Below are 14,188 nucleotides of genomic sequence, written 5' to 3'. Positions count from 1 at the left end.
GGAAGAGAGAGAAGAAGGTGAGAGAAAGAGAAAGAGAGGCAGAGTGCATTTATTTCGCAAGGCAATTTACATCGTGTTTCATCATCTAGGAAGCTCCTGACCAGGCACACGCTTGTATCGATCTCGCGTCGCGTTTAATGGCAATGTCAATATGCGTCCATCAGGCATCTCGGACCTGCTCGGAAACGCGGCACGCGCATTATTTGCACTGCGGCGTGGAACAATAAACAGGAAAAAGAGAGAAAATGCGGAGGAATATATAAAAGGCGGAAATGTCGAATTACATCGAACAATACCCGGAGCCAGATAACGCTGCGAGGCGTCGACGAGCACGAGTAGTAGGTGGGGAAGACACGAGACACACATGTGGAATAAATACTGGCCTGAAATCGAGCGGAATTCAGTCGCACACTTAGTGTACTAACGACGTTAACTCCTGGGCACTGTGGGGGGCCCCGATTTTCGCGTGAAGCTACATATTGCTTCGCACCACCTCGCCAATTGATTAATTAGTGGCGCCCGCGACACCGCGGACGTCCCGGGACGTTCGATCGTCAGTTAGTAATTTACCAGCGAGAAGCTTATCACGCTGTTGGAGCCCGTAGAGCTGCTGCGAAACTTTGTGCCAAACTTGGACCAAGTCACGATGCTAGGACCAGTTCGATGCTCTCTGATCTTTGTCTTTGCGACCGTCGCGGCCGCCACTTTCTTCGGGTACCGCTCCAGGAATATTCATCCTTCAACTCTTAGAGAATCGCTAATTTCTTAAGGAAGAAAATTGAATTTCTTAGTTTAACTCGTTTCTCTGTTAATTACCGTCGCTAGTTTCTCTTTTAGCTACCATTTATACCTTTAAATGATAAAACTTTATCTATTTTTAAATAATTTGTCGTGCTTCTTCGATATCTGTCACATACGTTTAATTTCTGAATTTTATCGTCCTAAATACATGTTTTATTTTGTTGCGTTTTTATATAAACAAATTATATAAACTTTCAGCTGCTTCGTAGATTAGATTGTTATAAATTAAAACTTGTTATCGTACAGAATATCTTACTACTATTTTGCACAAAGATTAGTATAGAAAATTCTGCTTTTCATGAAATAATAACACAGTGTGTAACGGAGAATCAGATATCCTTTTTATTAAAATTATTTGCACGATTAATATTAGTACTTCTTTTATCTTAAACAATGGAGATTATGATAAAATCAGAAATAAATCTTTAGATCAACGTACCGTTAATTCTAATCAATTATTTTTGCGAGGGACTAATCCAGTCCTATAAAAGTCCCAACATGAGACATCCGAATCCGGTGGACCGAAAATATCTTATCTAAACGTGTCATTGTCCACTCGCAAATTACTTCACGTTTCTGTCCAGCTCAAGCTCAACGACCCCCGAGGCAGTCAGTCCGCGGAAGTTTGACGCTTACTGGAACGTGCCCAGCTTTATGTGTCACAAATATGGCATAAAATTCGAGAATCTCAATGATTTCGGAATTCGTCAGAATATCATGGACAAATTTCGCGGTGAAGAAATCACGATCCTGTACGATCCTGGAATGTTTCCAGCGTTGCTGACAGATAAAAAGGGTAAGTCGAAAGCGCCATATAGAGTTCTAAATAAAACCGTTTCAACACATCCCTAAAGGACAACAACCTGTCCATTTATATATCACATCATCGTATCATCAGATCATATATCTTTTAAATCTTTTAAAATCCCAATCTTTTAAACAACTCTGGAATGTTGGGCGTGTCCTCAAGATTTTTATATTTTTACGTTGGCTTGCTCGCCGATCCGCGGCCTCTGAATCTTACAGGAGACGTAACGAGAAGAAACGGCGGCGTGCCCCAAGAAGGCGACCTGAAGAAACATCTCGAGATGTTTCGCAAGCACTTGCTCGAGCAAATCCCCGACGTCTCGTTCAGCGGCGTCGGCGTAATAGACTTTGAAAGCTGGCGGCCGATCTTCCGACAGAACTGGGCCTCTCTCGAACCTTACAAGACCCTGTCCATAAAATTGGAACGTGAGCGGCATCCCTTATGGAGCGACGCGGCCATTAAGAAGGAGGCAAAACGTCGCTTCGAGAAGTACGGCAGGATATTCATGGAGGAGACGCTGAAGACGGCGAAGAAGCTGCGGCCGAAGGCCGCTTGGGGCTACTACGGTTACCCGCATTGCTTCAATCAGACACCTGGCCAACGCAGCCCGCACTGCAGTCGACAGACCATGGCAGAAAACGACGGGTGAGCGATATATCCGACGAATCGATAGTTTGCGGCATCTGATAAGGCGCGTCCGTATAATTTAATAGCGTGTACGTGCACGCGCGTCATCATCAGCGCGCTTCATCGCGCGAGTTATGTTAACGATCGCATCGCAATCCCACGATCACCGTGTTCATTCGCAGCTTGACACAACTGGAATCGCGTCGCCGCGGATAAAATTTACGGACGCGCTGTTTAACCAACCGGTTGATTTACGGTGACGACGTCACGCCGGAATGGGGGAACGATGGCGGATCACTGTATCGAGATTACGATGTTTATACCCGAAATAGGTCAATGTCAGGGATAAGCGGAGCGCTAAAAACCGAGGCGACCTGCAGTTCCGCGTTATCTAATCGAGGCGATAAAGGAATGGCCGCGAACGTTCAGAAAGCCGAGGATTATATCATGGGTAATCATTTCCGCAGAATGTCTTGGTTGTTCGAGCTGGAGGACGTGCACCTGCCTTCCGTGTACTTGAGGCAGGAGATCAAGGAGGTGGATCGAGTGGGTTTCGTGAAGGGCAGAGCATCGGAGGCGTTGCGGATGGCAGGGAAGAGCACGCGCGAGCAACCAGTCCTTCCCTACACCTGGTTCAAGTATCAGGACCAGAGGAACGACTTCCTGACCAAGGTGAGTTGTTTCGAGCCTTTTAAAACGTCAACAGACGTCAATTCCAAATATCAACAGATTTTTGGGCCGAATTACTTATATCGATGGGGCATTTAATCTGTGCAGAAGGATACCGAAAATGCAATCAATATTATTGCCAGTCTCGGCGCTGAAGGTCTGATCATCTGGGGCAGCTCCGAAGACACGGATACAGAGCAGAAGTGCAGGGATCTGCAGCGGTACTTGAGAGAGGTCTTGGGGCCAGCGATCAGGCGACTCGTGAAATAATGCAATTCCAACTCGCAGAGAAACGAGAAGATCGTGCATGCCGAAGTGTCCCCTGTACAAACTGCGCAGTTGATTTACTCGTTCGTAATTTAATTCCTCGGTTCCCAATGCCCCCTACAGCCGCATATTCACGCATCTGATGTTCTTGTGGTAGAAGAATATGATATATCTATTAAGTCTAGACAAAGCGTGGGAAAGCCCTCCTCGCAGCTTCTGAAAGCTTTTGAAAGAAAGAAATGTGTCTAAAAAAGCTGTAGATGCATATTGGGAACCGAGGGGTAAGAGAGGGAGAAAAAAGGAAAGCACGATCAGCCAGCCGTGGCTTCCGATTGCCGGACCCCGAATTCTTGCGGCAGCCCTCAGTGATCTCGTTAACGTCGATGGAGGTGCGCGTCGCGGCGCCCGACTCGCCATCCCCGAATCCTCCTCTTCGTCACCTTCGCGCCAAGCTGCTCCGCCCCGGAGAGAACGCGATCGCGCGCGGTCCGGTCGCGCGACGTTGACGACAGCGGCGACAACGACAATGGGAACGATGATGTCGAAGACGATGCTAGTGTGCGACAAGTTTTACTGGTTCGCGGTGTGACGCCTCGGGCGATATTGCTTTTTACAGTACGCGCGCAACGCGTTGCGGCCGAGGTGGTGGTAGCCCCCGGAGGTCTCTCTCGCTCACGGTTGATTTCTTCTCGTTCCCGCGTCCGCCCCGCTGGCCCCGTCATCCTTTCTCTCGGCTCTGTCGCACCTGCGGAGAACGCCGACGTCGGTACCGCGGGATCGACGAAGAGGGAGAACGGAACGGGAACGCGGCGCGGGAACCGAACGCGAGTAGAAGGAGGAGCTGAAGGAGAACCCTGGTGGTGGAGGTGGAGGAAGAAGAAGAGGAGGAGACGACGGGAGGCTGGCGGGAGGAGGAGGAGGAGAACGGAACACGAGAGATCGGCAGCAGCACAGTATCGTGCTTAGCTCAGCTCGGCTCGGCTCTCAAGCCTCGTGGTATCGGAAGCCACCGAGTACTCGAAAGGTCGAGGTTCTCGTACGCACTCCCTCGAGTTCCACGTTCGTGCACTTCGCCTCCGGTGATTACGATTTCTCTCTTTCCCTCTCTCCTGCTCTCTCTTTCTTTCTCTTTCTCTCTCGCGCCGTCCGCTCGCGAGAGAGGCGAGATTCCTGGGCCGCCTGTGCGGTGACTAGAATATCTGTTGCTTTACGTGCTCTCGCGAGGAAACCGGCGGCGGTGTTGGTGCGCAGTTCGCGGCCGGGACAGCGACGGTGACGTGCACACCGAGGTGAGTGACAGTCTCTCTGCGGGAAAGCCAAGGCTCCCCGGGCCGCTGGCGAACTCGACGCGGCCAGGTCGCGACTCGAGCGTCCGCGAGGTCGGTCCGATCCGCGTTACGTACTTGGAGGTAACGGCTCCTCTCGTCGGCTGCTGCGACCGTCCGCTCCAGCTGCCGTCAAACCGATCGAAAATCGCCGATTCTCGGGAAACGAGTCTGCGGGAGATCGTCCGTCTCTTGCGAAATTCGAAACGCATTCTCGTGCGCGAGCACGCTGTATGCTCCATGTGCATGTACATGTTGGTACGCGATCGTGTGCATGCATCCACGTACATACATACATGCACACGTACGCGCAGACACGCGCGCGCGTCCACGCCCGCGTGGCGCATACGCGAGTCCGAGATCCATGTATCCTCATTGCTGCGGAATTCTGAATAAATCGACGGTGGATCGCGAAGGCTTCCGAGCGCTCTAGGCACTATTGGTGATTTCGAGGAGGCCCGAATGCGAAGTCAATTGCGATCTCGTGTAGGTTCTTTCGTAAGTCCGTCTTATCGACAAGAGGAGCTGGTGGGTGTTTCAAGTGAGCGCAAAACCACCATGCCTCTGCGCTTCGAGGAACGGAGAACCCAACACCAGCTGATCGAGTTACAATGATCGCGATGGGAGCGACCGTCGAGGAGCGGCCGGGGGACGTCCGGGGACGAACTCGAGTAGATACAGAAGCACCCTATCCAAAACGTTTCGGCCACTAATCCTAATGCCCCCAGACCCTTACTCCGGACTTAATGATAGCTCTTCTTAGACGCAACAGTTAAGTTCCCAGCTAAACTGTTGCGCGGTAGCGAACCCATAATCGCTTCCTTTCTAACGGAGAGTGTCCGCGATTGGTCCGCGGCTCTCGCAACTACCGTCCAACTTAATCGGTCGGTCTTATAGATATCTGGCGAGGTGCGAATATTGACGTTCCGAGAGATTCCGCGTTGATCAACATCGAACGTTGCGTCTCTCGTACGTACGTTTGCATCCTAGCCTTGGCGTGAAATAGGATCCTTTGCTGAAGCTACGATTGAATTTCCCAATAAAAAATTTGACTCGTTTAATTTTTTCCTTTTTGTCTCTCCTCCTTTACTGTATTACAATTTCTCACGTATTATTGTGTGCATATTAATTTATTAGACATCTTTGATTAGACTTAGAGATACTGACAATTGTTCTCAAGATAAAGCTGTACTGAAGATTGTTCAGTCTTCAGCGTATAGTCCTATTCCTCACAATACTGTTTTGTGCTCGAAAAGCGCTTTCGTAGAAGAATCGGTGAAGCGTGTAACTGGATACTTCCGAGCAGCAACACCGATCGGGATAGGGCGGATAATTCGCAATTTGTTCCTCCTCGTCTTTCGCGTGAGCCCGGAAAGAGGGAGAGGGCTAAAGGGGTTTTAGTCGGGCGGACGGACCGAAGGGCTGGTAGCGCCAGAAGTAGCGGGCAGGCTCGGGGAAGACGAAGGGGCCCGTTTTAAAGAGGCGAGCATTAAAAACAACAATGTCATTACATTTTAACGACCTGTTCTTTGGCTGTGCCCTCCCTTTTAAGAGCGTTCGTTTGCAGGTACGTGGTCGACGCTCACGGGGGCCACACATACGTACACACTCGCACATCACTCTGCGCCCCCGAGGGGGCCTTAAAGCGTCGCGCACACGAGACGCGTGTTCTGCGCGTACGCGGGGGTCCACCTCCGCTTCCGTCTTCTCCTTTCACGTTTCGATTGGAGGAAACTAGAACCCCGTGCGAAGTAAGAACGAGGAAAGCAAAATCAAAATGCGTCTGCCCACGCAATGCGTTTCGTAACAAAAGTATCTCTCGAAATCGGAACGTAAAAGTCGAGATAAGCGGAATGGCGATCGCCGGAATTTAGTGCAAGAAACTTTCTTCGGATACACGTTGCAGGAAACGTTTTCTATGAAGTAGCACCAGCGTCCGCTGACACAGAAAATAAGACGAAACAAAAAATCGGGCCATTTCGAAGACGAAAGGACCGAAGCAAAGCTCGCGTAAGTCCTCTTCCGCCTGGCTCGCCCCCCTCGTAATCCCCCCTCTTGGCGGCTCCGGTTCGTTCTCCACACGCGTTCCGGGCACGCCGCAGCCCGTGCAGCCCGCGAAGAATTAGTATGGGCGAAGAAACAAAAGCACGAGGAGGGCCGCGCGCACGGGGAGGACGGCGACGACGAAGAAGAGGGAGAAAAAAAAGGAGCCGAGATGGCGCCACACGTCCAGCGTGTTTTCGGGGCATCCCCCGGTGCTGTTGGCAAACTCCTTTTTTCGGCGCCGTCCGTCTCCCTCGCGCCCGCCCGTTCCTGGTCACTCCCTCCGTATGCCGCGGGCCCTATACCTCGTCTGCTCCTCTTACTCTTGCCCGGGTATCCTCGCGCGATCTGCACCCTCGCGCAGCCGATTTCTTTCCTTTTACTTTTTATTTCCTTATTCCTCCTCCATCCTTCAAGTTCACCCCGTACCCCCGGGCCATCTATTAGTTCGCCCACGGTGCCCCGATATCCTGAAGAGAGCAAAAGGACAGGGGGATCGAAAAGGAGAAAAACGTCAGGCGCGCCGGCGTCCCAACGAAATGTGAAATTAGGGTATGTCAAAACGGGAGGTGGAGATTTTCATTAAAACCAATGGGAGATTAAAGCCCGAGACACCTAATTATGGATATATCACTCGCCGTCATCTCGGGATCCGCTCGGGATGCCGCGCACCGGATCATTAAGTCCGGGAGATTGAACTTCGTGACGACCGAGTCCTACTCCTCCCCCGGCGGGGTATTATACGCAGGTCGCAGAATGATTGCCGCGTACACGCGGCTGTCACCAGGAAAAAAACCATTCCTACCGCTGAGACAGCTTCATCGCGTGAGTAACTGCGTGACCCTGCGTCGTAATCGCTTCACGATTATCGACGAGAGGAGGCTGGCGAAGGTGATCGTTGTGTGATCGGAGAGGGAACAGCGTAGCTAGGGGAAACTGGCCTGGCTCGGGAAAGACACGCGCGAAAGCGTACCTACTCGCGAACTGCCTTTCCCGTCGACGGATGTGGCCTTTCTTCGCTTGCTTTTCCTCCTACCGTTCGACACACTCGGAGAATTGCGCGCAGCTAGTTCTAGCGCGCTATGATTCCCAACGATACACAAGACTTCTCGGTCGTTCTTCTTTTAATTTATTTCTTTTGGGAGGAGAGTAACAGACAAGTGTCACGCGACGTCAACTATATTTGAGATCTGTTTCTGCGACGATGCATGGAGCATCTTACGAGCGTCGTACCGGGGTCGAAGAAATTGTCGTTGCTCGTCGGGTGACTCGCTGCTGATGTCATCGATACGTATAGCTATCATGCTATCTGACGTTTCAGTTTGCTACGATCTAACGTCTAATACTCAACGCTAAAACGTACGCGCGATGCGTATCGCGCTTTTATAACGAACGCGCCGTCGCGTCGGGCGCTGCCGCTGTCGACGGAGGATAGATGAAGAGGGATCAACAGGAGGATCGATGGAAAACCGTCGGGGATTTCGACGGGGCACACACATGGGCGGACAGGCGCGGCGCTCTTTGTGCCGGCACCGCCTAGGCTCGGGGGCGCGTCAAATTTGCTTGAAAATCAAATTAATCTCGCGGCTGGGCGCAGGACCCCTCTCTTTCTCTCTCTCTCTCTCTCTCTCTCTCTCCATCCTCCTCCTCTCGCTTCGATCCCGCTGCCTTCCTGCTCTCTCCCGTGTGTCTCTCTCGTTCTCTCTTCCTCTCTCTTCATCCACTCTCGGTATCTCGAGGACACGAGCAAATCGAAGGCACGGGACCGAGATGGAGGCGAAGAAGGAGGTGGGCCGGAGGTCCTCCGTGCCACCGACACGGACTCGGAGGCGAGAAGAGAAGGTGGCGCAGCAACAAAGAGCTTTGGACTTCTGGCTGCGGCCATCGCAGGGCCGTAGTTACTTATATACCTGACGGAAATGTAAAACTCCTGATAATGTAGTGTATTGTAAAAGTGCAAATCAGCGCAACAGCGTGATAATTTGGAACGTACAGGAAATTGACTTTTCATCTGTGTATTTTACAGAAACGTCGATTAAATATTATCATGTAATGTTTAATTTTATTTGAAATTTTGATTTTTCTATTATAATACACCGATGTTTCTTCAATAGCTACGTTATATGGATGAATAAATAAAATTTCATTAAGTACTTGAAGGGGAATTGTTCAACTATGAAGCGTGAGAGTGGTCGCATGCTATAAAAAATTAAATTCGCGAAGCGATGTGAGATTTAATTCTACCACCGATATTAAAAAACTAATTATTTCGTTGTACATCGATTTTACGTACTTTACGCGATTATACGTCGTAACTTGAGCTTGTTGCCAAAATCAAATCATCAGAATGCTGGAATATCCCTAAAATGATGAGATGAGATCTTGCGGTTTAAAAAAGTTTCGTCGGGCCTTGTCCAGAATACGTCCCTGCTCCATCCTATTCGGTCATTCAAATCTCCGCTCGTAGAAATGAGACGGGCGGCCGCATCGTGTTGCCCCACACCTCCGCAGCCTCGAAGCGTACAGGGTGATTCAACAAGAATTACTCGAGAGGCTTAATTTTTGAAACGTGATACGTTTCGTCGAAATTCTCAAGTTGCGTCCTGTAAACATGCTCCCTAGCAAGAACGAGATTCATCCCTGCGATACGATAAATTCCGCGGCCATTTATCGACCACTTGATGACAATCGCATCCTATTAATTTCGATCATTAAAAGACGACTCGTTGCTTCATTCCATTTCGCGCATTTCGATTATTTTCAACACACCGATCAGCGGACTTCACGAAAATTCACGAAAGCGGCAGCTGCCCTGTCCGTGCACGGTGGTTCTCGGAACTCGAAATAAAAAACGGAAGATCGGAGAGATTCCGCGTGAGAATAAAGGAGGACGAAGGGTTGCTTCGCGGAGCGGAGCGAAGAAAAAGATCCTCCTGCGAACGGAGCGCGCGCAGGAGGGGTAAAGCCGTAGAAGAAAGCTGTGGAATAGCAGGAAAAGAAGGTGGAGGAAGACGAGGAGAAAATGAGGCGAAACAACGAACAAAGGGGAGAAGAGAATTGGTCGGAATCGAAGCGCATTGTGAGTGAGACGGCTGGAGAGACGAAAAGTCGATCCTCACTCTGGAAATGCCGGCAACCAATTGTCCAGCGAGGGACAAGATTCTTGCCGTTGTCTGGAATTCAGCTCGCGAGTTCCCGGCTTCGACGGGGACGTGAATCCCTCGAAGGACAGCGCTCGCACGAGAGTATCTATCTATGCAACGTCTCTCCGCGGGATCTCTCGATTTGAGTCCTTTTTTTCGGAGCAGCCGAAAAAGCAACCAAGGGACCACGTAATTGGACCGCGTTCTCCTGGTTCGACATTCGTATCGATGTAGTTGCGGTCGGTCCGCCGCGAAGATTTAATCCTCGATACGTCGGAGTGCTCGTCAATGAGCGTATTTCAAAGTTAAGACTCGTGCTGGTACCTGTGATAAAATTTAATTAAATACGCTGTGCTTTTCGCCCAAAACTTCTTTTCCTTTATTTTACTATTGTGTTCATTGTTACTCTTCCTCGTTTCTCTCGTGTAACTTCTTATATTACAAAAGGGAGAATCGTTCTGAAAAAAGATGATGAATTATGAGACTTGTGATAAATTCCATTCCACTCCTCTCTCAATGTCGGTAAAGTCCTTTTATTCACGGAATCTCCATCTTCGTTGTTTTTACCTCGTTGTATTTAAACGGTGGGCGCGTTGTTCTATCTTTTATCTCTCAGGCGCCACATCCCCCGACATCAGAAATATTTACATCGCCGGAAGGAGTGCATCGCATTCCCATGGTTCGGTGCCTTAAATCCGCCGCTATTTATGGCGAGGACATCCACGACGGATTCCCGCCTATACGCCAAGCTTCGAGGACACGAGAACTTCTTTTATCTGAGAATCTCGGAAAGTTAAAACTCGAGCATGCCACATTGAGATCGGGGGATCGGCCTTAACGATCTATGAATGAACCGCGTCGCGCCATCATCCAATAACGAGAACCCGTTTCTTCGTCGGCGCCGAACTCCAGCGAGCGGACCATAACTTTCGACGAGTCTCTTTACGGATACTTGATGGTCGCGCGCGAACCAGCTAATTAACTTCTCGGTAGTGAAAGTAATTTATTCAGATAATATCGTGCCGTCGTACTTGTGCACTTTACAAGTACTTGGAGAAACCGATACTCAAACATCCCAGCTGCTTCAAGGCCCGTTTTTTCGTCACCAACGGCAAGTGTAGCGATGAAAAAAAAATTTATAAATCCTGACACCGCGAGAGTAAAAGAAGAGACAACGTGATGCAATTGATCGTACCGAAAAATCTCCGTGACGCAATTTTAGCCGGTCGTTCAACCCGAAGAATCCGTCTCGAACGGGGGTCCGTGTCATCTCAATCATTTCAGACGGCGTTGGCTACGATCATCGTTCATTCGGGAAAAAATGATCACGACTCCGACACCCGACATGTACCTCGGAGACTGCAGTGGTCACGTCGATTCGTAGAAAAGATCAAAATTTGCATTCAAGACCATCCAATTCCCTTCTCTCTCTTTCTTTCTCTCTCTTTCTTTCCACAACCGTCTTCTATTCTAGCGCGGTAACTCTTCGGCGCTGAAAACAATTCCGCCGTCGTGATCATACGAACTTCTCATCTTTGCATACCTGAGGAAGAATTATACGACCGACCTCTCGCGAATACCTGAATTATTTAACTCTCTCATCCGACTGAATTGGAAAGATTCGGATACCGTCTGTTTCCTTGTACCGTTTTAGGGATCATGGGGACGATATGGCGGCTCTTCATGGCGACAATGTTGCTGCTAACGATGCACTCTGCACTGCTGGATGCTCATCGTGAACACAAGGTATACGTTTCTCCTTCTTAATACACTAACAAATTATTCGTTTCACGTTTTCAAATTTATTTCTCTTGATGAGAATTTCAAGGATAGAGCGTAATTTCGTATAATTAATTAATTTAACATTCTCTTCTCGCAGCTGGATGAAACTTATTTTACCTTCCATATACCTTCCAGGTTCACAACATCGTGCTGTATCCAGATAAGCACAGCTGGTGCAAGACGACACCCATAAAGCAAGTGGTGACGTGGCCGCAATGTTCCTCGCAGGAATTGGACAACAACGTATGTGTCGGCGCCTGTTTCTCATACATGGTCCCTCACAGTGAACCCTCCGCACCCGGTGACCTCATAAGACCTTACTGCGACTCTTGCCAACCTCTGGACAGCGTTTGGCACACAGTGAGTATTTTTGTGAATTTCGATTAACACGATTGATAATTGCATCAACAAATCACACGCTTTCCATCATTTTCCATAATTTTTCTCAATTATTAATTAGTTTTACAATGTTATTTTTTGTGTAATGTTATTTTGATATTAAAAACTGCAGTGTGTACTGATTTAGTTTTAATAAATAACTTGCACGTGTACAACAAAAGTTATTTTGTTAATTAAAAAATGTTTAACGTATTACTTGTCCGTTATCTTTTAATAGCTTTAAGCGCGTGACTTAAACTATAATAAAGTTACATTGCATCGCGTAAATAATGTACATTATGTTTTCACAGTAATTTCGTTTCGTTTTATTAGTCGCTTTATTTTAAGCGTGAGCTATAAATTTGATAAGAGATAACTGCACTGTTATAAAATACTGGCATAAAATATTAAACTGCGAAAAGTTTCACAGAAACACTGAAAAATTCGTTATTCCTTTAACGTAACATGATATAATTTGTATCACAAAATATTATTCTTTTTTACATATATATTTCGTACATATTTTATTCTCAGGTTACATTAGATTGCAAAGACGAGCAGAATAATCCGATAACAATGCAGAAGAAGGTGCAAATCATCACAAACTGCTCCTGCAGCTCCTGCATGGAGACTTCGAAGATCAAGCCAGACTACAACACCTTGCTGCAATCCCTGAATGAGGAGAACTTGGACAAGAATGTGAACGTGGTACACGAAACACCGGATTTGCTGTTAGATCCAAACTTGAATGCCTCGAAGAACACAACGAGGGATGGAGGACAACCCAACGAGCGCTTCTTGCAACTCTTCAAGAAACTGAAGGACTCGCAGAAGCTGAATGAGTCCGGCGTGAAAGAGATGTTCTCCAAATTCGAAGAGGAGATCGATCTCTCGGAGAAGCTGAAGGAGGTATTCAAGAAATACAGCCAGGAGGACGAGGAGGGTCAGCACGAGCATCACCATCAGCACCAGCACGAGCATCAGCATCAACACCAGCAGCAACAGCAGCAGCATCTGCATCGCGGACCCCATCACTCCTTGGTGCTGGACTCGGACGTGAAGGAGAAGATCGACGTGGAGCCACATTACCTGCATCCTGCTGTTGCCGGTCAAGAGATCAGTTATCACGACAACATCCTCGTAGGCAAGGAGAAGAAGAAGGATTTCTAAGCTCGCAATATTCGCAGGAGTCGGTCGAGATCCGTAGAAAACGCGTCTGCAGGCACTTTGATAAGCGAGCGATTTGGACACCTAGTCTATAATCTGATTTTGTTTTCACGCTGCTTGCGTAGCGATAATTGGATCGTGAGATATTAATTGTTGATGTATTTATTGCGGATTTTACCACTTTTATATCTTATAGAGAAACGTATCTCAAGAAATTCTTTCCGGACGTACAGATTAAAAATAATATTGTAAAGTAAACTCGATATCTCGTAATTAAATTCTGTACTCGCTATTGAAGACGAAGAAGAATGGTCGCAAGAGAGCGTGCGTAGGAGAGTGAAAGAATTAGTAGGATGTGGGAGAAAATTCTAATATATATTTATGATTGTTATTATGTTAGTTAATAATTATTTAAAGAGCTGCAAAAAAAATACGATCGGGCACTCACTCGACTTTAAGCATACGGAGTGATGCTCTAGCGAGATCTGAATCTCGATCGATGAATGTATGAATAACACTCTCGGCTCTGACTAAGTCTCAACATGTCGTCGATTGCTGTGACATATAAGCATCGCATTATTCTCTTGAAGAATAAAGAGACCAGACCGTCAATGATGCTACTTATTTCATTCACGCATTCACGGTGATTTCTATAATGCAAGCGTTTTTTTCACCATTTCCCCCGTTTCCTCTTTACGCAAAAGTGTACCAATATAGCAATATATTGCACCATATGATGTTATGCTTAGAGGCTTTCCTATTTAATACGTAGTTTCTCATTTTCCTTTTCAAGAGAACACCTGTACTTCCCATCACCCATCATCCAGTAGAATTGGCCTTCTCAGCGGTTCCATGCTTACCGTTACATTACAGAACTTTCTCCTACCTTGATTGCGCGTGAAAGCAAACCGAATTAATCAACTAATAAATGCTCTCCGAGCGTAAAACTCACAGGTCTGTATACATCATAACATTACCATTGAAATTGATAACGGCGAAAGTAGGAGCAGATTTTATCAACATCGTCAATCCCCCGAAATTTTAACTATTTTAATTAACTATTTAAATTAACTTACGAATACTTCGAAATTGTATGATACTACAACTCTTATCGCATCATTAAGAATTAATATCACCAATAATAAATTATTTAATCAAGTTTATTTTTGACATGCAGT

The 14,188-nt window shown here is 47.6% G+C and overlaps 1 protein-coding gene across 1 annotated transcript; it reads left to right on the top strand.

The window, feature by feature from the left end:
• Positions 1 to 407: 407 nt before the first annotated feature.
• Positions 408 to 13,622, top strand: LOC105284697. The gene is made up of 9 exons (XM_011348421.3): positions 408 to 714; positions 1,386 to 1,597; positions 1,828 to 2,254; positions 2,704 to 2,908; positions 3,014 to 3,172; positions 4,005 to 4,251; positions 11,338 to 11,429; positions 11,601 to 11,825; positions 12,378 to 13,622. Exons 1-9 carry the CDS (start codon positions 647 to 649, stop codon positions 13,011 to 13,013), a joined length of 2,271 nt encoding a protein of 756 aa, XP_011346723.2. The 5' UTR covers positions 408 to 646; the 3' UTR covers positions 13,014 to 13,622.
• Positions 13,623 to 14,188: the final 566 nt, after the last annotated feature.

Source organism: Ooceraea biroi, chromosome 4, assembly GCF_003672135.1.
Source record: "Ooceraea biroi isolate clonal line C1 chromosome 4, Obir_v5.4, whole genome shotgun sequence".
NCBI classification, from domain to species: domain Eukaryota; kingdom Metazoa; phylum Arthropoda; class Insecta; order Hymenoptera; family Formicidae; genus Ooceraea; species Ooceraea biroi.
The sequence above is the reverse complement of the archived record's forward strand: the minus strand, read 5'-3'. Positions and strand labels throughout refer to the sequence as shown.

What these genes read in the sequence shown, in the direction of transcription:
- LOC105284697 (XM_011348421.3), top strand. Translation starts at nt 647, where the DNA reads ATGCTAGGACCAGTTCGATGCTCTCTGATCTTTGTCTTTGCGACCGTC. An exon ending in ATGCTCATCGTGAACACAAG is followed by an intron (nt 11,430 to 11,600) that starts GTATACGTTTCT and finishes TATACCTTCCAG; the next exon opens with GTTCACAACATCGTGCTGTA. An exon ending in TGGACAGCGTTTGGCACACA is followed by an intron (nt 11,826 to 12,377) that starts GTGAGTATTTTT and finishes TTTTATTCTCAG; the next exon opens with GTTACATTAGATTGCAAAGA.